The sequence below is a fragment of the Bubalus kerabau genome, chromosome 11 (genome assembly GCF_029407905.1).
Source record: "Bubalus kerabau isolate K-KA32 ecotype Philippines breed swamp buffalo chromosome 11, PCC_UOA_SB_1v2, whole genome shotgun sequence".
Classification (NCBI taxonomy): domain Eukaryota; kingdom Metazoa; phylum Chordata; class Mammalia; order Artiodactyla; family Bovidae; genus Bubalus; species Bubalus kerabau.
Genome location: NC_073634.1, coordinates 31,338,879 through 31,363,387, shown reverse-complemented (window position 1 = coordinate 31,363,387; position 24,509 = coordinate 31,338,879). Strand labels below are relative to the sequence as shown.

General features: G+C 44.9%; 1 protein-coding gene across 6 annotated transcripts in view; it reads right to left on the bottom strand.

Annotated features, from left to right (window-relative positions):
• Nucleotides 1–24,509, bottom strand: part of PRKCE (protein kinase C epsilon) — a 546,248-nt gene that overhangs the window by 32,504 nt on the left and 489,235 nt on the right. For all 6 annotated transcript variants that reach the window (XM_055539989.1, XM_055539990.1, XM_055539991.1 and 3 more), the window contains one exon: nucleotides 5,115–5,253. In XM_055539989.1, the coding sequence (XP_055395964.1) occupies nucleotides 5,115–5,253 (139 nt within the window). The remainder of the gene's footprint in view (nucleotides 1–5,114; nucleotides 5,254–24,509) is intronic.

Here is a 24,509-nt window from a genome sequence, read left to right as displayed (position 1 = left end):
TTCTTACCATATTATTTCACTTATTGCTTGTTAGTTTCACACTGAGAAAACCAAAGAGGTATAGATTTTAATTAGCTTAACACGTGGGTTTGTTTTGTCAGTGATCCTTGCATATTGAGTGGACTCCCTTGTTTTTATTTCAGGCATTCCATAAAATTCTCCCTATTCCAAGAGCCCAAATCAAATCCTGGTGCATTTTGCCTTTGCATTTTTCTTTGACAAATCCTCCAAATAAGGATTTGCCACTTCTCTTATCTATGTTCTCTCTGCCTCTTCCTCCAAGTATATGGAGTCAGACTCACTCAGGTTACATGCACTTAGCACATGATGCTGAAGACACGCTGACCTCAGCTTCCTGCAGAATGGTGTGTGAGGACTCAAGTTTTACAGACAGAATCAAAATGTCAGTGCAGGAGAGGAACTCTGAGTCGAGAAGCTGCAGAACTTTTGGAAAAGCAAGTAAATTCCCCCTCCTAATTTTTCTGCAGTGCTGGCCAGGTGCTAGACATAGAAGATCAACCAGGAGGTACCTAATTTCACCCCAAGTTTGGCATTACATTTCTGGGTGATCTCAAGCCAGACAGTTGACTTCCTCATTTATCATATGAGGCTCAGATCCTCAGCTTAACCTCACAAGATTAATTAAGATGGAAGATTCCAAAAGCCTACTGCAAATACAAAGCTTTATATAGTTGCAAGGTGGTACTAAATCTAATCTTACTTCTACAAGGTTTCATCTCCATGTGTGTATAGTATGTAGCAGGTCAGAGCAGAAAGAATGCTGGGTTGTCCCCACTGCTAAGGAAGTGATGTTCCCACTTCACAGTGATATTTTCTTCTTATCAGTCAGTAGGACCAGGCGAGGTGCTGCCCAGAGACAGCGGGGCAGGTGAGAGGTCATCTCTGATTGCTCTCAGTGCTATCATTCTATAAAGAATTCCAAAAAGTGAAGGGAGGAGGAGCATGACTGGAGTGCACATCCTCAAAGGGGTATATTCTGAAGACACCTCCCCAAATGGCAGTGGTCATCCAGCCTGCGGGTCACTCCAGGCAGGTAACTTCTCAGGTCACCTATTTCAGAATGAAGCTCCAGCTCAGTTCTCAGATTACCAGACAGAAGACAAGGTTGAACTCAGGTATCTGGTCTGGGGTCTGCTCAAAATGCCCTTCTCAAGGTTGCAGATTGCTTGGGATTAAATCAAAAGGTGGGAGAAGCATTTTGACAACAGTGAAAAAAAAATGCACATTTTAGGACTCTTTAGAACTTAGAATGAAAAGGAATGTGAGCAAATGCAGCCAACTTTAAATTATTTGGGGCTGGTAATCTGCTTGGTTAGGACCTTTGATGTCTTTGAGGTCAAAGATATAGGCTCCACTGAGAAGCCAGTAAAGCTGCTCAGTGCCAAAGCCAAAGTCTGAGTCTCCCTCAACCTTGAAAGACCCAGAGCCCCAGCCTGGCTCACTGTGGTACCACCTTCAAGGTCATGGTTATCACGAAAAGCTTTCCTCCAAAAAGATTTCTGGATTTCTCCAACCTTTCTCCTAGTCTCTGGCACCCTAAGACCTCTGGCCTTAAGATTTGACAGGCACTTTCCACATACTATCATGATTTTAGCTTTTTTTTTTCATGGTCAACTGTCTCCCCAGGGCATCCATAAGCCACCAGAGGATAGGGGCTTTAGCAGTTTTCTCGATCTACTCGTGACTAGCCTGTTTGCAACACTCAGGGAGACTGGCTGCCAGGTGTGACCACTGTGTGTATCTTCCAGGGCATGCTCCCGTCTCTCCTGGGCTCTGGGGACCCTGGTGCTAAGGTAGCTACCCGCTAACCTCAGGGCAGGGCTGGTACAGCTGGGTGTGGTGGGGAGGTAGCTTCCAGGTGACCCCGTGTGTGCTCAGACAGGATAGTGCTAAGGAAACCAGAGCTGCACTGCCCACCTTTCCCCAGGCCCCTCCAGAGGCTTCCTGTTTGGGGTGGCATCTTTAATAAAATCCTCCGCAGGTTTGACCCTAATTATCTGCTTCCAAATCACCTTGTCATGGATGGAGCTGGTGAGAAGGCAAGTCTTCACATGCCATGGGAGGGTACCTGGCGTGGCAGCTGACCCCTAGATGGGTCAGAGCTGGGGGAGAAGAGCAGGCGTTGGGCCTAATGACACCAGGCACTTCCCAGGGCTGGCCACCATTGTCTGGGGAGCAGGTGAGGAGATAGGGGAGGGGTTGCCATGGAGGTCAGCCAAGGGCATGTGGTGGAAAGAGAAGCCTCAGGGTAGAGTCAGTGCCTCAGAAGGTGTCTCTGGTTTCAGGGTTAGCCAGGCACCTCACAACCCCTCCTATTTGGATATAGGCTTATGCTTTCTGAAGCATTTCCATGCTCTAATCGCATTAGGTTCTCAAAACACTTGATGAGGCGGCTAGGGCAGGAATTATCATTCCCATTTGAAAGATGAGGAATCTGAGGGTCAAAAACATTTTGTGACTTGGTGAAGGTCACATGGGGGCTTTAGTGGTTAAGTCCAGCCTGGATTCTCAACTCTTAGTACTGTGCTTTGCCCATCCCACTGCGTGACCCAACAACCATGATGATTGTGATGGAGCCACTGTTGACCCAATACTTACTGTGGTCTGGGCACTGGGCTAAATGCCTTAGTGACATAATTTCATTTAACCTTCTCAGTGACCCTTTGATAAAGGTAGCAATGCCCTCATCAGCTATAATTTGCCTACAGTAGGGCCAGGAGTCACTTGGCATTTCACACAGAGTTGTGGTGCTGCATGGTAGACACAAGCGCAGAGCGAGAAGGCTCAGTGTCTGGGTCCCACGATAAAACAGAAACCACAGCTATCCCTTGTGAGTTTTGCCAATGGGTTGCCTTTCTTCAAAGTCGTGTGGGTGTTCTGTTCATCATAAAGTGAATGTTTGTCTTGGGCTGGGTCCTTGACTACTACACTAGGCGGTCAAGCCTTTGACTCTGACATCAATTCACAGAGGGCCTAGAACCAACCATTCTGATGACAAAGAGTGAATGAGGAAGGTGGTGGAAAAACAGGTCTCAACTGAGAGCCCTTGCTTTCCATTTCTCCTTGAAGGTTAAACTCCTAATGTTTCCACTAAAAGAACTTACTAGTAGAGGCCATCTGAAATCTCTACTCTTTTAGAAGATAGAGGTTCCAGTGAGACTTTACCTATTACCATCCTCACTCTGCAAACCTCCTCAGGCCTCCCCATGTCTTATCTGGGCTGTAAAAACTCTCAATCAATCTTCTCTGGCCCTCTAGCTTCTGATCTACATTCCTGTTGCCTGTCTTCTTTCTGGGACAGGTCTGATGATGCCCCTCCCTCCACTGGGAAAACTTCAGGGGATCCACAGATCCTATAGAATAAGGGCCACTTTCCTTGGTCCTTTTTCTTAATCTTGTTCATTACTAAGAGCACTAAGAAATCCTCTGTTCTGGCCATACTATCTTCCTTTCTAAAAAAGGCCAAGAATGTTCTCATCCTCCAGGCTTTGCTCATGTTGGAGTATTACAAGTTCTTATTTATTTATTTATTCATTCAACAAACCATTACTAAGAGACTGATTTGTGTGCCAGAGATTAGAAACAAAGTCTCTGCCTTAAAGGATTCAGAGCCCAGGGATACAGAATCTCCTCCCCTACCCCACACCCACCCCAACCCTTCCTGTTGTTTACGGGAATGCCCACCCCGCCCCACCTCCGCAACTGCATACCACCAAAGGAAATCCTGCTGACTCTCTGCAACTCAATTCATCCACCAGGTGCCCTAAGAAACCTTCCCTGAGTCCTGAGGTTACCATCTTGTGTGCCTATTTATCCTGCTGAACTAGCTGTCACTCTCGAGACACAAAGGCCTTTTAGGAGAGCCACCAGGGTCTCAGTCATTCTTCATCCTCACACCGCTTTGTGTCTAGCAGGTGCTCGAACAGTGCCCACTGGAAGGAAATGAAATCTGGCTGTGCTAACTCCTACTCACCATGGACAATGCTTAAGGGGGACTAGTACTTCCTTCTCACCTCACATGTTTCAGAACCCTTGAGACCATTTTTATTAAATACCTGTGACAGACTATGTCTTAAATCTGAATCATTCCACACCAGATATCTCTCAGTCTGGGCAGACTGACCTGGAGAAAACTCAGAGCAAAGAAAACATATTATGATGAACAAAATATCTAAGCAACTTTCATAAAAGGCAACCCATTGGCGAGGCTCACAGTGAACATCTCTGATCTCCATTAAAACGAGGCTCAGATGCGCTCCTCTTCCTGCTCAACCTTGTGTGCCTGGTATGCGGAATCCATGATACATTAGAAATGGCAGCTAATTTTTGGTTTTACTGTAGGCAATTAAAGCTGTATAGCTAAACTCCGCCTTTATCAATGGTGCTCCTTTGCTCTGGTTACTAAAAAGTGAAAACAGAGCTTTCCTGGTGGATCAGTGGTAAAGAATCCTCCTATAAATGCAGGAGACACAGGTTAAATCCCTGACTGGGGAGGATCCACATGCCATGAAGCAACTAAGCTTATGTGCCACAACTATTGAGCCTGTGCCCTAGAGCCCAGGAACTGCAACTACTGGAGCTCACGTGCCCTAGAACCTGTGCTCTGCGATGAGGAAGCCATCGCAATGAGGGGCACACATCACAACCAGAGAGAGCCCCTGCTCCCTGCAACTAGAGAAAAGCCTGTGCAGCCACCAAGATTCAGGACAGCCAACATAAATAAATAATTAAAAAATAAAACCCAGTACTACCTTAAGAAAAGTAAAAACAATAATACAAGTCAACAAACATTGCTTGGTCCTAGCTTCGTGATGCTTCTGGACTGGGATGAGATGGGATGCTCAGTGAGGGCCTGGCTAGCTTCAGGGAATGGCCTGTTATTCTCAGTTCACCGTTCTCTCCTCATCACCACCACTTCCTTATGGAGAAATTGATATGCCTTTTACCTTTCCTTTTTTCCCTCCTCCCTGGAATTCATCCTGGTTTTCCAGAGCCTTCACCCAGCACTGCTAGATGACCCCAACACATGAGGATGAACTCAGGCCTCAGCACTGACAGTGGGAGGATGTAGCCCCTTATCTTCATGGTCTTACCTCGGGAGCGATGTAGTCGGGTGTCCCGCAGAAAGTGGTGGTCGTCACACCATTCAGAATCCCTTCCTTGCACATCCCAAAGTCAGCCAGCTTGCAATGACCTTCTGCATCCAGAAGGATATTGTCCAGTTTCAAATCCCTATAAGACAGGGCAGAACCACATGATTAATGCTTCACTTATCCCAATATGACCTTTCTAGTTGGAGAGATATGCACATCTCAGGGAAATCTGCTACAGAAAGGGAAGTCTTCAAGGAGGCTTTACCTGCCAAAAACCGACCACAGTCCAGGGCTCTCACCCACATGGCCACCCCCCCAAAGATGACCCCCATTTACTCCAACATGAGGGAGGAATTTCTGTAACCTCAGGAATGTCTAAACCCTGTTTGGTTTAAAAAAGTCAGCAGCTATTCATTGAAGCCCTACTATATGTGGAAATTTGTGTTATTCAGATCATGAGTTAATCATAGGAATCAGATGGAAGGACAAGAATGACATACTGGAACCAGGGAAGCAGGTAAAACACATAAGAACCAAGTGCTACTTTACAAGGCACTATGTGAGTTCTTGTTTTCAGTGGGGAGATCATTGATGGCTGGTGTAGGTAGGGAGGGCTTCCTGGAAACTGACTCTCAAGAGAAAGGATAGAACATGAAGAGAAAAGGCGGGAGGGAGGGGAGGGCCAACATGATAGATGCAAAAGGCAATGAGGAGACCAGAGACCTGGGTCCCAGGATATAGTGAGGCAGGACAGGCATGTTGAAAACAACCGTCAAGAGCCTAGAACACCAGGAAGAAGGAAGTTGACATTCACGGTGAGGGGCTGAGGATAACTGAAGCCCAGCCTGCACAGGCAGGAAGTATTTGCGAGATCCGTCTCCTGGGGGCAAGCAGGCTGCATGGGGGAAGGGGCTGAGTGCAGGAAAGAAGTTCTAGCTGCAGTTCCCTGGACCATAAAGCTGGGTGGTTCTCAGGCTTCAGCCAGTGCGGCTCCCACATGGCCAGTTCTACAGTTTGGGGTTCCACATAAGACCTCGCATATAATCTAGGATTCTGGATGATAAATCCCCTACCAGGAAAGTCTGCAAATTCTAGACCCATCTCACAGAAAGATCCAGATGGAGGTCCTCACCCTGGGTCTCTCTCAGCAGTCACTCTGGGGTGGGGGTGGGGGGTCTTGCAAAGACAGCTGATTCCACAGCACACAGAGCAAGAGGGACCTTTCTCACAGGCCTGCTGGCGTCTGGACTTGAACTCCAGCCACCGTCAGGAATCCAGGCCTGAGTGCAAAGGTGCAGCAGGAAGCACTCTAGGGCTGGCCTGTCTTGCACCCGTGGCCCCATTTCCTTGTACAGCTGGGACTTCTTGAGAAAAAAGAAAGCACATAAAATGTGCTGCTCTAAGCAAATGCCTGGGAACTACAGAAAGAAGAGTGCATCCGATCAGCCGAGCCCCTGGGACCAGGGCTCACCAAGTCCCCTCTCTGGCCACTGTGTGTGGTCTAGGCTGGGTTCTAGCTGGGGCGATGAGGGTGGGAAACGATGAGAGGAACACGACCTGGGCTCAGGTAGCCTGGGTGACAGTCACTACAGGCGTTAGGTCCTGTGCAGGTCTGTAATCTCATGCGCTGGCGGGAAGGACTACTGTGGTGTGTCAAAGTAGCCCATCTTCAACACCTTTACACATGAGGCAACAGAGCGGGAGCTGGGAGTCCTGCAAACGTGCGAGTGGCTGACTCCATGGCCCCACCGAGTTAGGGCCCCTACTTGCTCTCTAGACTGGAGCTGCCTTCCAAGACCTACCCCTGCCCACCATGATCACCATGGCAACACTCTGGCTGCTAATAACCAAAGCCTGCAGGAAGCGCACCTGGTCATCGACAAACCACAGTCCTATTCTGAACAACCGACAATTAGGAAAAGCACTCTCTGCATGACAGTGGCAGAAACTAACCAAGGGAAGACGGAAGAGGTAAGTGATTTCTGTAAGGTGACAGGGTGCTGATGGAACTAGAACCTGAAGGCGGGTACCACTGCCTCTGGGTATGACACTCCCCCACCTTCCAGCCTTCTCAGTGACAGATTTTCAATGCCAGCCACCAACCCCAAATTTAAAAGGAGCCCCGCACGCCATTGATCAAAGCACTCTCTATGAAAATGTTTGTTATGTCACAGGAAAGACTCGTTTGCTTCTGTGTGAATGGAAGAGATTCAGTAGATTCTGAACCTTGCCCTCATTCTGAAAATCGAGACTCAGCATTTCTGGTCCATCAGGCTCAGCCTTTCCTTCTGCTTGGGGCTCCTACTCAGAGTAAGAGAAGGTGAACCTTCAGTTCCTCCCTGTCTCCCATTCTTCTCTGCCCTCCCTTGCCCTGGCCCAGGTGCACATCATTTTTAGGCGCTCTGCCCCTCTGCTTCTAGGAGAGAGAAGCCACTTCTGATGAGGGCCAGGGTGGCCACCAGGGCGGAGGACATTTTGCTGGCAGCTGCCCCTCTGCTGTGGTGAAGGGAGGCCCCAGGCCAAAGCATCTCTTCCTGCTGTCTTGTCACTGGTGCCTGACATATTCCTCAGATTCCCCCTCCACTGTCTATATTTATCTAAACTTCAACTCCCCACACGAAACCAAGTCCCAGGGAAGACTTCATGATTTATGTTCCTTTCCTTTGAAACAGGAAAGATTAGCATAGCTTGAAAGAACCGTGGGTGCCTGAAAGGCCCTTAGTGGAACTCTGTTTCTCTGGGGAGTCTTCGAGTCTCATTAAAAAGTAAAATACCACAGGGACCAAACATGTCCTTTCTCAGGCTCTCAGTGAGTTCCCAGGTGGGGTTTCAGGGGATGGCAGTGCTCAGGAAAGCCCAGGGCCAGGGTTGCTCAGGTGGAGAAAGAGAGAGGAGGGGCGGGGATGAAGACTGCCGGGGGAAGGGGGTAGCCTTGAAATTCTGCTTGCTGCGCAGCCGGTTGAAGACTGTGGTCCCCTCGTGGTCTCCCTCCCTTCTTCAACCAGCATTGCTTTTCCCTGCCTTTCTACTTGCTCTTCCTGCCCCAGGATTTCTCTCCTCTGGGCTTCTAGTGCTGCCTCTTTCTAGGGATGTCTAAGCTTCCCCAAGTTGCGATGTCTAAGCTTCCCCAAGTTGCGATGTCTAAGCTTCCCCAAGTAGCGGAGTCAGAAACAGTCCTTTCCTAGCCTTGCCTTCTCTGCAGTCCAGTTTGCATGGGAGAGTGACTGGACTTTTCCTTTTGAGAGAAATTTCCCCTGGCCCTTGGGTCATGGATGAGCAAGGAGTAGGTACTTGCCAAACTTGTGGACTGACAGCTTTGCAAAGAGGGGCTCCTGCCTAGACATGATCCTTCTCTATTCAATCCCCAAATACAAGGTCAGGGCACTTTTGAGGACTGGAACATTGTGTATGGAGTTGTTGTTCAGTTGCTAAGTTATGTTTAACTCTTTGCCACCCTAGGTACTGCAGCATGCCAGGCCTCCCTCTTTCTCACTATCTCCTGGAGTTTGCCCAAGTTCACGTCCATTGAATTGGTGATGCCATCCAACCATCTCATCCTTTGTCACCCTCTTCTCCTGCCTTCAATCTTTCCCAGCATTAGGGTCTTTTCCAATGAGTCAGCTCTTTGCATCAGGTGACCAAAGTTTTGGAGCTTGAGCATCAGTCCTTCCAATGAGTATTCAGGGTTGATTTTTTTTTAGGATTGACTGGTTTGATCTCCTTGCAGTCTAAGGGACTCTCAAGAGTCTTTTCCAACACCACAGTTCGAAATTATTGATCCTCTGGTTTAAGGAGTAGGTTTTTTTTTTTTTTAATAATGGAAACAAATACAGCAACATCCCTTTCCCTATATATGAGCCAATGTGACTGGCCTTTATTAAGCTGATCTAGTAATAGTTTCACTCAATCTTTTTCAATAGGTAATACATTCATGTGCTCATGTGTAAAGGGCATATAGGAAACATTCTCCCCTCTGCCTCTGTCCCTTCCCCGCTACAGGCAATTGCTTTTAACTTATTCCTTGTGCATCCTCTTGGTCACACTTTAGATGTAAATAAGAAAATGTGAATATACATTCATTTCCCCCCTTTAACTAACTGGGAGCTTGTTATATGCACTCATTTGTACCTTGTGTCTTTTACTTATTTACTGGATATACTGGAAATCTTTCTGTCTTGGTACATGAAGAGCCTCCAAATTCTTTTCTATGGTTGCATAATACTCCATCATATTCTGGGGGGGCCTGTTTAAGATGCTTCTAATATTGTGCTATTATAAACAGTGCTGCTGTGACTTAGCTTGTACATATGAAATCTTTACATATATGAAGGTAATTGTGCATATATCCTAGAAATTTGAGTCTAATAGTACAAAAATGTAGACTTTGATGAATGTTGTCAAACTGCTCTCCTTGGAGGTTGAACAATTTATACTTCCAGAATCGTAGGTGATTGTTCCTGCTTGCTACCCTGGTGTGTTATCAGGTTTCTGGTAGTCTGATAGGTAAAAACAGTACTTCAGTATATATCCTTAGGTTTCTCTGTAAGTTTGAGCAATTTTCCTAGGTTTAAAAGTGATCTATATATTTTTTTTTCTCTGTGAATTGTCTGTTACCCATTTTCCTTTTGTGGTGTGTGTTTTTTGTTGATTGTCAGGAGTTCTTTCTATATTAGGAAACAACCTTTGTGTGGGCTAAGAATTGCAAATGCTTGTCCCAGTTTATTCTTTGACTTTGACATTGCTTATGCCAGTTCTTGCCAGGCCAATATTATTTTTGATGTAAGTGAATTGATGTTTAATTTTATAGGTTTTAGAGTTTATGTTTTCATTTGAAAGGCTTTGTTCTACCTATTTCAAAGTTATAAAAGCATTCTCCCAAGGGTTTTCACTAGTACTTTAATGCTTTCATTATATAAAGATAAGTCCGTGATATGCTTGGAATTTATCTTGATAAAACGTGGGGAGTATAGATCCAACTTTGTTTTCAGACTTCTAGTAAAGTGTCCTAATCCCATATGTTAAATAGTTCATCTTTTCCTCATTGATTGAAAAACTACCTTTATCAAATACTGGTATTAAATGTCCATATATATTTGGATTTATTCCTTTACTCTTCACTCTATAACGTTGATCTGTACCACACTTTTTAAATTATTGTAGGTTTAAAATATATTTTAATTGACAGTAGGGCTGGTCCCCTCCTTCTCCTTTTTCAAAAGTTCCTGGCTACTCTTGCTTATTTATTTTTCCATTTGAACTTTAGAATCATCTGTCTAGTTTAAAAAAAAAAATCTTAGTGATGTTTTTATTGGAAACATGTTTAAAGTTATAAATTAACTCAGGGAGAATTGATCTTTCTGTGATGCTGAGTCTTCCAATTCAATATCATTGTTTGTCTTTCCATTTGTTCAAGTCTCGTCTGTGTCCTATCGGAGCATTTTAAAGTTCTCTCTCGTAGATCTTTTACCTTTTTGTTACATTTCATGGCAGCCTGCCCGTGGTCCCAATATTCACTCTCACTCTCTGCCATAGTGAGAGAATGCTGATTTCTTTTAAGCCAAGCACACAGCGATGCAGCTATAAACTAGGATTTATAGCCTTCTTTAGAGCTGGGCATGGTTATGTGACTAGGTTCTAGGCAATCAGATGTGTGACAGTCTCCTTGAAAGGAAGAGCCTTACTCTTCTTTTTCGTTTCTTCCTCTAGCCTATTACTTGAATGCAGATGTAATGCCTGGATCCTAGCAGCCACCTTCAACCCTGAAGATAAGGACCCTGCCCCAGAAATGGTCACTGGACTACCTATACTTCCAAATAACATTCACATGAAAAATAAAAACTTATATTTTATTTAGAGCACTGTTGTCTGGATTTTACATGTTAATTGCAAACTGAATCTACTTCTAAATAACCCAAGTTACTATTTTATATTTTACATTTCTATTGTATACAGTCTTGTCTTCCATTATATTTTCTATCAAGTTACACATGTTTGCACTAACTATTGATTTCTGCCGGCCATTCTTGCTCTGACGCTATACTGAACTTTTGTTTTTGTAAAGGAGTTCTCCAGTTGATTCTCCTGGCTTTTCCAAATCATCTGTATTAGTGATTATTTTTATCTCTTCCTTTTCAGTGATTATATTTCTAACCTATTTCTTCCATCTGGTTGTATTGACTAGAACCTTGAGAACAATGCTAAAGAATAATGGTGATAGTGAGCGCTTTTGGTAGTCCCTGATTTTAGGGGGGTGCTCCTAGAATTTCCTCCTCAGGCAGAATACACTTGTCATGTGGCACCTGGATGAAGGCTACCTTCCTGTATTTCTCTACTAGATGGAGGACTTGTGAGAACTTCCATGGAGGCTCCATTCGTCCCCCAGCTGCTAGAGATCCAAATGGGCTGTGTAGGGGCTGGAGGGAAAGAGTTAGGGAGCAGGTCACATACTGTCCCTCTGGTCCAAGGTTTCTCACCTTGGCACATTGGATTGGCATTTTGATGCTGGATAATTCTTTGTTGTGGGAGGGCTGTCCTGTGCATTGTAGGGTGTTTGGTAGCATCCCCGGTCTCTACACATTAGATGCTCTTAGCAACCCCCACCCACCAATTCGTAACAACCAAAAATGGCTCTAGACATTGTTAAACATCTCCTTGCAGGGTGTCTGGTGGACAACTGCTTCTTAAATTTAAGTCTTAAACAGTGATCAAAAGCTCCAAGATGGCCTGACCCAGATCATGAAGCCAAAGAGGGATTTGGGAGCCGTGCTCTGGCTACCAGGAAAGGGTGCATCTGCCTATGGAATCCTCTGCCATTTCATCCTGGGAGACAAGATCCCTGACCACAACAACCCTGCTGACATCTGGCATCAACAACCACCTTTTTAAATGTATGAAGAAATGAATGCTTAGAAAAGGTGAGTTACTTGCCCAAGGCCACAGGTTGGTGAGAAGCAATGCTATGCTAACTCCACACAGCTGCCCATGACCACCTTATGCCAAATACAAGACCCACCTGTGAGCTGAAAATCTCAATCTGCTGCTTGGGCCCAGATCCTTTGGGCTGGGAAAGGAAGGCTTTGTGGTGAGAAGGGGACTACAGAGTCTGAGAGGTCATAGTGGCTGACAGGGATGGGCTGATTTAGAGGCAGGATGGTAAGACCAAGGCTCCCTTGGGGAAGGAGCATATCTCTCTTCCAGAAATTTCAAAGACAGCAAGAAAGGAAATTCTCTAAACAAGATACCTTAAAAAAAATTCTATAAAACCTATGGGTATGGCAGGGAGGCCTAGCAGTTGGTTTAAGGAGGGGAAAAAAACCCCCTAACTTTTCTTTTCTGATCAACTATACTAGTTGATTGTGTTGAAAAAAGGGAAAGGGACCTTTGAGTGAAAGCAAAGGTCCCTACAATGAGTTTGCTGTGAGCTGGGGAAGAAACGCTCTTATGCTGAGGAGAAGTGAGGTCTTTCTACCACATCTGTTAGAGATGGGGCGAGATTAGCAGTAGGTCGAATTATACTTTTACTTTTAACAAAAGTATACTTTTAGCATGACATGGAATCAACTGTTGACATCTCTAGAAATGTATCCACGATAGTTTGAAATACATAATTTGGCTTCTTAGAATTGTACACCCCTACCCGCCCTCCCCACAGCTGTTTAGGCACCTAATGGCCAAAGAAATTGTGGATGCCTCTGTGTTGTGAGCCAAGATGCTGGGGAGGTACCCCCACTTGTCTCTTCCTGATAGACAGTGAGACAGCTCTGTATCTAAATCCTAACTAGGCTACTTTTTAGTTGGATGGTGTTGGACTAGTCCAAAATATCTTTAGGACTCAGTGGTCTTATCTGTAAAATAAGAACACTGCCATGACTGAAGATGTAACCAACGTGAAAGCTCAGGCACAATGCCTGAGACACTGTAGTTTCCCCCAGTACTCTCTGGGGATCTCTAACAGTCATTGCTTAAAACCCACTTGCCATGTGAGGGCAAGTCACTAGAATTTTTGAAAAACACTTACTACCTCGTATTGGGTATAGAGGAGCCTGATGGGCTGCAGTCCATGGGGTCGCAAAAAGTCGGACATGACAAAACAACTAACGTGCACATTCTACTGTGTATAAGCCACAGAGAGAGACACTGTGGGGTGAAAAATAGCAAGCCTATGCAACTGTAACATATGAGAGAAAGCAGCAGTTGACACTTCAAGGGGACAGAGACCGAAATTTTCAGTCCAGCCCAGAGGGAAAAATCACAGATTCCTTTCCCCTGGGCCTGAGGAATGACACCTGATGGGGACACCTACAGCCCCAGGGGAGAAAACAATGGGAAGAAGGTAGGGACTGAGGGGGGCGGTGTGGGGTGGGGCAACACAGGTGTTTCTAATCAGGACTGCCGTGACAGGCCCAGACCCTTAGTGAGCAAACTGCTCAGGACCTGGGATCTCCGCAGCTGGGAGTGGGTCCCACAGGGTGGTTGTGGTTCACAGCTGTAACCTGTTCCTAAGCTCTGGGCTTACACATCCTTAAGGCTACCACACACCTTATCTTTCTTACTCACCACAACAGCCCTGGGCAGTGGGTAGCACCACCCCCAATTTACAGATAAAGAACCTGGGGAGCGCAAAGCTTAGTGACGTGAGTTGGGGTTGGCACTTCAGAAGTTGGGTACAGCCCTCTTTCCTCCCACAGCACCATCTCGACTGAAAATTTCATTCTTTGCCATTTGTAAAATTATAGTGCCCCAATATGATGGGGCTTCCCTGGTGGCTCAGATGGTAAAGCGTCTGCTGGCAATGCGGGAGACCCGGGTTCGATTCCTGGGTTGGGAAGATCCCCTGGAGAAGGAATCCACTCCAGTACTCTTGCCTGGAAAATCCCATGGACGGAGAAGCCTGATAGGCTACAGTCCATGGGGTCGCAAAGAGTCGGACTCGACTGAGCGACTTCACTTTCAATTTGATGGTTAGATTTCCCAGGAATAAAGGCCAAGAAACTCTTCTGTAAACCACAGAGCATTTAGCAAAGGGTTGGCACCCATGAGACTCAGAAGAAAAAAGTAAAAAAAAAAAAAAATTGTTTTTCTTGACTTGAAAACGCACCCTAAAGTAGGAGACCCATATGTGCCTGTCTCCTTCACCCTGGCTCCATTTATTTTAGTACCCTCACTTCCTGGTATGCGCACCCCACCAGCAGGCTAATTCCACAAAGCTCAGGCCTGAGTGCCACAGAAATGACAGTAAATTCTTCCATTTATGTGAAGATAAGAGATGCAAAAGATTACTTCTTGGGATGCCAAATATTTGGATCACCAGAGAACAGGCCCTCAGGGGGAGGTTATGAAGAAACTCTGCTTGTTTTGGGGCAAGTAGTGGAGACTTGCAAATGACTGTGGTTAATCAGATGGGAATCCAGGCTCTTCTGGAAGATGACGTCAAACACTTTCATAAACTTAATAATAAGCTCAACAGAAAGACCAGTTGCCCCTTCAATGCAGACTCCCCTCAAGATGGCAGCAAATGCTGGTGACTGGCTGTCATCCTTTCTCCCGGCTTTCTCTGCTGCAGCCACCTCCCATTTCTCCCAAGGAGACCATGTCACTCAAGTACGACCCTATGCCAGACAGGATGGCACATGAGAAGCCTAGGAGACTGCACCTCCTGCCTCTTCATCAAACAGAAAAGCATAATTTGCTCTCAGAACCAAGGTAAATGACTAAAAAAAAATCTCCACTCTCTGAGAGTTAATGATAATATTTCACTCCGGGCCAGTCTGCAGAGAAATCTTTCTCCAAGTCACAGGAAAAAGTTCATTCATTTAGGAATCAAATCATAACCACCATTTTTTTTTTCAGATGCTTTTGTATGCCCAGGCTCAGCGGTACATCTTTTACACACATTATCTCATTTAATCTCACAAATAGTCTATGAAACTGGTCAGATTGTTATTCTCTCCTTCTTGAGGAGGAGGAAGAAGGGTCTCAGATGTCACTGACCTGGTCCAGAACACAGAGGTGGAGAGTGACAGAGCTGGTGCTGCCTGACATCAACTCCCATGTTCTCAATCCCATTTTGCTGTGTCATTTGGGGAGGAAAAAAAAAAATGCTGTACAACGCTTTTGCCCTTTTGTGGGATTGAAAACACAATTTTTGCTTTTGGGGTGGTGGTTGCTCTTGCCTCATGGCAACAATGGTTATAAGATGTAACTGATAAGCTACGCACTGCAGTTTGGACCAAATAGAAGACCCCCTGTCTGAAGACAGCAGACAACTGGAAACCTGAGGTGTGAAACAGCATCCCTGTTCATGGCCAAAAAAAAACAGCCTGGGGCTCTACCTGGGCATTAAGACTTGGAATCACTGTCGAATCACTTGTCTGATCGCATGCTTCTCCAATTACTTTTCTTTTTCACCCACAGTAATGAAAACAAATTCTTTTCCTTAATACTCACGGATAATATCCTGACCTCCACTGATGGGAAATAGGCCTTGACTTGTGTCCTCAGCAAGGAGGATGGGCTGCCCTGACCTGACACTTAACACCTAGTCACCAATCAACTTGTCTTTGAAATGGCTATCTGGGGTTCAGTGTACCGACCAGGACCAAGGACAAAGGTGACTTCAAGCAAGATGCTTTTCTGAGCTTTACTGTCCTCAACTATGAGGTACAATGACTGGATACATTAATCCCCCAGGACCTTTCCTCTAAGATCCTGGGAAGCTAAGGCAGCTGGAACACACCAAGCTTGAACTTGCAATCCTGGCTGTTGGACACCACATGTTTCCCTTTCTACTCCTGAGCAAACCTTTGCCAGCAGACATTTTGATACAAAATGTAAATCTGACCACTCTCTCATACTACTTGTGTTCTTCAAGGGTACCCCATGAACTCGCTTTCTAACATGGTGTGCGAGATGCTGTGTGGTCTCCACCAGCCTGGCCTTTTAGCCTCATTCCTCAACATATCCCCTTGAAATCCAAACGTGGGGCCTGTGGGTGGTTTCCTAGATGTTTGAGACTGCCTCCTGCCTCAATGTCTTGGCACAGGCCCCACTAGGAGTATCTGTCTTCCACAATGCCCCACTCCATGGGGGCAGGGCCTGGGAATCCCTCCAGTGCTGGAAGCATCCTAGCTTCTCAAAACCTGTTGGTCAGAGGAATGAAGAACGGAATGAATAGAGAAATGAATTTTGTGGATCATGGCTCCTCCAGTCAGATGATCCTATTTTCAGGTAATATATGCAACTACTAAGATACATTGTTCTTTAAAAAAATACTAAAACTAAGGCCAAAACCCCCAGAGGCAGCTGAATCTAATGTTCTCTTACACCTTCCAGTCCATTCTCTGGTTTCATGCAGGAAGAATCCTTTGTTGATGCCAGCAACTTCCATGGCAGTCAGAATGGCACCTAAGAGCCTTACTCTGGCCTTGGGGCTGGCCCTTCCCTGTCTCATTTGGCGCCCGTTTCCCCTTTGTCCGGCCACAGGGTTTGTGTGGCAGCTCCTGAAGCTCACTGAGCACTTTCCTACCTTGAGACCTTTCCCACATGGCTGTTTCCTCTCCCTAGAGAACAGGCTCCTTGACATTCTGGTCTCCATCCCCTTTTCTCAAAGATGCCTTTCTTGGCCACCCTGTGTAAAGCATCCCATCACCTCTTGCCCCTCCCCTTCCTTTATTTTCAGTCACCCTGGTCATTTCCTATGCAACAATGATTACAATTTGCAATTACTTTGCTTGTTTATGTCCTTGAGTTTATGGTTTCCCTCACATGAGCTCCACGAGAACGATGTCTTTGTGTCTGCAACTTGGTCCCTAGAGCCTTCAAAATGCCTGGCCTTCAATGTTTGTTGAGTGTCTGGATCCATATAATGGGCAGGATCCATATTAAGCCCATTCTAAGGACAGTCTACTCAGTGGCATGACAACAACTCCTAATACATCCATCGCCTACTTGGCCCTACTACATAATGCTTCAGACTATTTACTGAGATGCCACTCAGGGTCTGCTTTAGAGCTAGGTCCTGAGGATACTGAGAGAGGACACAGTCCCTCTCCTCAAGGAAAGCTCTCTGTCTTCAAGACATAAGTGGACATGAGTCCAGAATACTTGGGATGGTGAGTTCTATACTAGAGGGACAAACAGGATAACATCACTGTCCTTAGAAGGCAAGGGCTGCTGGTCTTGTCTGTTTTGGGCCCAGAGATTTGCAGCTCAGAACCCAGCCAGCACTCTGTCATTATAGAAAGGGCTACTCCAGCCAAAGGAGCAAGAGTACCCTTTCTGGGGGCATGCCTGGAGTCTGGCGGAAGTGGACTATGGAAGCCTAGTCAGGGCCCAGAATTCCCAGACAGGAAGGCCAGAAAACCACTCTTCAAACTCTTTTGTCAGGATGAGAAATTGCCATATTGTGAGTGTATGGCTTCCATGTCCAGCTACGCAAGGAGCCACGTGCTCAGAGAGTGATCAGTCCCTCACAGGTCAGCCCAGCCCAGATAAAGAGCTGAGAAAACGCAAATGCAACTCCAACAAGTTGAGGAGGATGTAGGGCAAGCACGTCTTCCTGCAAAGTGGGGGTCACCCAAGTTACTTGGAGGATGTCAGAGGCCTCCGGCAAGGCCAGGGAGCTGAAAATGGACTGACCTCTGAAGGGACAGAAAACAGATTTTATTATTCTTAAAAAAAGAAGTTGTATATTTATATTTGTTTAATTTGGCCACAGAAGGTATTTGCTTTGAGACCGAGTGGTGCTTTTCAGCAGATTAGAGGTGTAGGTGTATGCGCATGTGTAGGCATACAGGCTGCTAGGGACGGGTACCTGCTGTGTTCATGCCACACGTGTGTTTGTGGGCTTGGGCTAAGGGGGATGCACAGGTTCATGAGGACGAGGCAGGTCAAAAAGCTTCCTCTCTTTTATCAGGGAGGACATAATCTGGCAGAGTTTATGAAACAAAGACAATTAGAGCTGGGAGTGCTGGAGCACTGAAGAGTGCTCCATTTGATAAATATTTATGAGGCACCCACTATATATATACTGGGGAGGTCCAGGTTGTGGAGTGAGGGCAGGGGTTGACCAGTAGTTCAACTCGCATAGTGCAAGTCTGAAATGCCTTGGCAACACCTAACTGAACATGCTGACCAGGTGGTGATATAGGAAGGTTTGGGCTGGAGAATGAATGAGTGTGGGTGGGATTTTCTGAGAAGATAGATAGTGCAGTGTGAGAAGAGAAGAAAGCTAAGATTGGTCTGTGAGCAAGCCCAGCATTTAATGGGTGGGACTTGCAACCAAACAACCAGAGAGGAAGCTCAGGACGCTTAATGTCCAGGAAGCCCAAGGAGGAGGGACAGTCTACCAAAGGGCCTGGTCAGTCACTGGCATGCTGCTGGGGGCCTCAAGTTTGGTGATCCAGCAGCTCCAAGTTCTTTCTATCCAACTTAGGCCCAGGGAGATACATTGCTTACCTTTATTTATATTTATGGTATTTTCTCTTTATGCTTTGTGACTCCAATTCAGAAATAATAATAATAGTAATGATAATACTACTAACAATAACCTACTCTGGTATTCTAACCCTTTCCAGTACTCTTGCCTAGAGAATCCCATGGACAGAGGAGCCTGGCAGGCTACAGCCCATAGGGTCACAAAAAGTTGAACATGACTAAAGTAACTTAGCACACACTAATAATAAATTATATATTTTAAGAAATGACTTGCCAAATCAACAGAGGTATCATGTGCCAGGGGTGGCCTGGTGAATAGTGTTAGTAAAGAAAAGAAAATGTCAAACCTGTCAATGGGAAAAAGAGAAGGAATTTCCAAAATTTCACTCAGGAAAAAAAAATAAAGTAACAATTCTGCAAGTGACACTGGGAGATATGTCCCTGCATAAGACAACCTAGTGTCCACATAGGAAGAACTTTCATTCAGAGAAAACACACTGGAGCTCCATGTTCTCCAGGAGGCTTCCAGGCTCTAACCGAGAAGGACCTAGCAGCTTCCCCTCCTCCTCCTCCTCCTCCTCCTCGTGAGTGGGTGCACCTAGCCCAACAACAGTCCAGTTTCCTGGGTGCCTCTCTCTACTACACCAGCCTCACGGCCCTCTGGCTGCCCTCCCTGGCACTCCCTACCACTGGAGGGGCAACTGCGCTCAGGATATATTTTTCACTCCCTTACCCTGAAAAATTACTCTCCCCTAAATGACAAGTCCTTCTGATAACTTGCACATCTGTTGAGTGTCATTAAGCTAAGATGGGCATTTGCAGCTGATATATACAACTTCCCTCAGGAATCTCCATAGACTTGTCAGAAGACTGGAGAGTTAGTGGAGGAGATGGTGCGATACCACTTTCCAAATTCTGTCTGGAGAGGGCGGAGGTTCCCTCCAGCACTCTCCTAGTGGCCGTTCTTTATCCCACTTCTGAATCCAGCCTGAGTCAGCTGCCTTTTTTTTCTTTTTTAAACCATAGGATCATTCTTAAAGCAGAATTTGGATTTTCGTGATGTCATTCAGTTAAAATTCAGAGTGACTTGGCTGGCAATCACCAGCTGAACATATCCTCACAGTAGAGCATGTTGTTTGGGCATAGATATGGATGAGACCCATCTGAATATAGAGTTCCAAAGAATAGCAAGGAGAGGTAAGAAAGCCTTCCTAAATGATCAATGCTAAGAAATAGAGGAAAACAATTGAATGGGAAAAACTAAAGATCTCTTCAAGAAAATTAGAGCTACCAAGGGAACATTTCATGCAAAGATGGGCACATAAAAAGAACAGAAATTGTATAGACCTAACAGAAGCAGAAGATATTAAGAAAAGGTGGCAAGAATACACAGAAGGACTATACAAAAAAAGATCTTAATGACCCAAAACACCGCGATGGTGTGATCACTCAGAGCCAGACATCCTGGAATCTGAAGTCAACTAGGCCTTAGGAGGCATCACTACAAACAAAGCTAGTGGACTTGATAGAATTCCAGCTGAGATATTTCAAGTCCTAAAAGACGATGCTGTGAAAGTGCTGTACTCAATATGCCAGCAAATTTGGAAAACTCAGCAGTGGCCACAGGACTGGAAAAAATCAGTTTTCATTCCAATCCCGAAGAAAGGCAATGCCAAAGAATGTTCAAACTACTGCACAATTGTACTCATCTCACATGCTAGCAAAATAATGCTCAAAATTCTCCAAGTGAGGCTTCAACAGTATGGGAATCTTGAACTTCCAGATGTTCAAACTGGAATTAGAAAAGGCAGAGGAACTAGAGATCAAATTGCCAACATCCGCTTGATCACAGAAAAAGCAAGCGAGTTCCATAAAAACATTTACTTCTGCTTCATTGACTATGCCAAAGCCTTTGACTGTGTGGATCACAACAAACTGTGGAAAATTCTTTAAAAGATGGGAATACCAGACCACCTTACCTCCTCCTGAGAAATCTGTATGCAGGCCAAGAAGCAACAGTTAAAACTGGACGTGGAACAATGGACTGGTTCCAAACTGGGAAAGGAATACGTCAAGACTGTATATTGTCACCTTAGTTATTCAACTTATATGCAGAGTACATGATGAGAAATGCGGAGCTGGATGAAGCACAAGCTGGAATCAAGACTACCGGCAGAAATATCAATAACCTCAGATATGCAGATGATACCACCCTTATGGCAGAAAGTGAAGAGGAATTGAGGAGCCTCTTGATGAAAGTGAAAGAGGAGAATGAAAAAGCTGGCTTAAAACTCAACATTCAAAAAACTAAGAACATGGCATCCGGTCCCATCACTTTATGGCAAATAGATGGGGAAACAATGGAAACAGTGACAGACTTTCTTTTCTTGGGCTCCAAAATCACTGCAGATGGTGACTGCAGCCATGAAATTAAAAGATGCTTGCTCCTTGGAAGAAAAGCTATGACCAACGTAGACAGCATATTAAAAATCAGAGGCATTACTTTGCTAACAAAGGTCCACCTAGTCAAAGCTATGGTTTTTCTAGTAGGCATGTATGGATCTGAGAGTTGGACCATAAAGAAGGCTGAGTGCCAGAGAATTGATGCTTTGAACTGTGGTGTTGGAGAAGACTCTTAAGAGTCCTTTGGACTGCAAGGAGATCAAACCAAGTCAATCTGGTGGTTTTATTTCCTATAAATATGTACTGAACACTCCACAATTGGTTAAATCCGTGAATATGGAACCATGAGTATGAAGTTGATTGCAACTTATACATAAAGTTTATACATGAAGCTTGCATGTAACTTTTTGCTTGGTTCCTCTGATCCCTGTGCTGTTCAAGGGTCAACTGAACTGTACATATATATAATATACAGTAAGATTAATACATACCAAATATAGAGAGATGTTGAGAGTTGTATGTTGCCTATTACACAAAGTGTGTCTGTAATAAAGCATCTATTATGATTAATATATATAATGAATATTTAGTATAATAATTTGTATATATTCATATTCTATATAATTATTTTATGTATATATAGTATAATACATGTACCTATAGGATATGTTTTACATAAAATCAATAGAAGTTTTAGTAACTTCTTAGACTATACTCTGTCATTGGTCCCTTCCCAATTTTGCAACTTATTTTTACCTACTGGTTTATGCTAACAGGGGTAGAAACAACAATTACACTTGAAGCCTTCAGTATATACAAATGTAAAGTCTGCCACCTTATCAGGCTAAAAAAAAATTTCAGGCACTAAGAGCTTCAAATAGAACTTTATTAAACAAATGCTAATTTCCTAATCTGCTGATAACTGTCAGTTTTTAATTGCCAGCGATCAGCTTTTAAGATATATATATATATCCACAACCACATCAGCTCTTTTTTGAAACATAAATGTTCTGATTTAATGGAAAATCACTGCAGGGCACAAGTATAAACTGTAAAACAATGAAAATCATAAACCCAAATGGCAGCAATTCTCAGTGAGTTTTATGACATCAGACTAAGCAGTTGCCAATCTGAAAAGCTCTGCCCTGGGCCTCACAGGTGAGCTGGCTGGCTGGGGCCAGGGGCAAGCACAGGCAGCTTCCTGTGGGTGGCTGCCAGCAGGAACCCAAGTTGGCTGGAGTCTCCGTGGGACAGTGGAACGGTCTGCCTAGGGCTAGGAGGTTACAGGGCAGAGACTGCCCACAGGTTTCTAGCCAACTTATTTCCCTTTCATAGGAAAGACCATTTATTCATGCACTCAAATATTTACTGAACAGCTACTGTGTGACATGTACTGCTCTCATCATGGACGAAACAAATTTCCTGCCCTCATGGAGTTTACATTCTAATCTGGAAATTGATAATCAATTAATATAACAATAAATAATAATGTTAAGAAATGAAAGTGCTATCAATATTTTGCCTGGGATGAACTCTGGTCCATGTCCTTGTTTCTTTTCCATTAAGTGACAAGCATTTATTGAGCACCTTCTAAGTGCGTGGGCCTTTGTGAGATGACTTCCAAGAGACAGAATTCTAAGATTTGGCTTCTGCCACCTGTAGGTGGAGCCAGGAGAAAATCCTAAAGCCACCGTGCCGCACCTCATGTAGAAGGTCTCATCAAATTCTCCCCCAAATTCTCTGAAATGGGATTAACATCACTCCTGTTTTATGGATGGCAAAACTGAGACCTTGAGAGGGTAAACAGCTTGTCTAGAAGCCTATGGTTAGTGTCGAGGTAGGAACCTTGCAGAGCGAGCTCCTAACCACACAGTCCACATGTGTCTACACTGGATGGTAGAGACCTTGGCACAGAAGGACTTCCTGAGAAGCTATAAGCTGCCCAAAGAAGGACCCACATCTGCTCCACCATCCACATCCTCCCCAGGCCCACAATGCCTGCCCCAGTGCAATTGCCAAGAGAGGCATTAACCCCGACAGCCTGGTTGTTCTCTGGTGCTGTCACTCCAAGATCATCCACCCAGATTTTCAGACCAGAAGGTCTTTTAGTGTGTGGTCATCCAGCTGATTTCTAAATAATGACACTTCATTGGCTTGTCAATCTTATTTTTAATGGTCAAAAGCAGTCTAGATTTGGAACCCTTGGAAAACTGGCTAAAGGTCATGACATAAGGATTAGGGGATGTTCACCAAAATAGGGACTCTCTGTGATGCCATGGGAGGATTAGTAAGGCAGAGAACCAGAGACCAAGCAGGAGACTGTGATGTTTCACAGATGTGAGTTTAAAGATTACTCTGACTGAATTATTATCAAGAATAATGTAAAGACAGCGACTGATGCTCACAGAGCTGCAGGCCCCTCACCTGTAAAATGGGGATAACAATACTCATGCCAAAGGCTTACTGTGATGCTTAAATGAGATCATATGTGAAGAATTCATTACGGTTCCTGGCACAGAGTGGGTACTTGACAAAGATCAGTTTTAATTCCCTTTCATGAGCGATTTCCAAACATGATCATTCAAACCACTAATTTCTTACTCCTCTCTAACCAACCAAAAAATGCCTATCTGCCAGAGAAACAGATTTGAAAGCCTGTTGGATTTTTTAGACTGACTACATTCTAAGTGACAATGTAAGGGAGCAACACAGTGGCAAACCACCACCACCACCGACAGAAGGGAAAACCAGAATGAGGAAATATAAATAGGAATTGTAGAATGTGGGCTATGTTGCTTAGATTTTGCCTTAATTTCCCACTCTAGTTGACTTTGTTATGGGAGGAGGAGGTGGGTACCTTGGGTGTGAGTTGTGGAAGGGCATGGGACACTCAGGCACGTCCATTTTGATACTTCTAGGACTTTTGAGGCATGAGGCATGAAGGGCCTGTGAGCTGTTCAGACTGCGGTGTGCCATGGTCAAGTTTAAGAGACATGGGTGTATCCAGCCTCCTTGGTCCCTGCCCACGTTCCCCTTGATTTTCCAGCTTGCCTGTTGTGTCTATGATCTATTCTCTCTCTGTCCAACAAATTCCTTTTCTGTACAAGTTAGCCAGAGCTGTGCTTACTATTAAGACCCTTGACTAGCCCCGTCCCAGTCCCAGGCCAATCTAAATAGCCCTCACTCACACGGCTTGCTCGTGATGACACCTGCTCATTGTCAAAGGCTTACGAACCTGGAACTATCTCAGGAGCCAAGCCAATGATATTGCGAGTGGAGAGGCCCTGCTAGTTACCACGCGCTCACGAATACCTGTTGACCACTTACTCTGTTGGGAGCTGAGACGGATATTGAGAAGAACAGTGAGGACCAGCAATACCAACTGCATTGGTCTTCATGCTCTAAGAGAAGGCTGAGGCAAATAACAGCTACTCAGTGTATGTTGACATGACCCAGCAGCTTAGAGGTTAGGATCAGATGCTGGTTTAAGGCTCTCTCCCTTAAAAAAAAAAAAAAAAAGGTCTATACAGCTGTTTCTACTCCATCTTAAAAATAAGA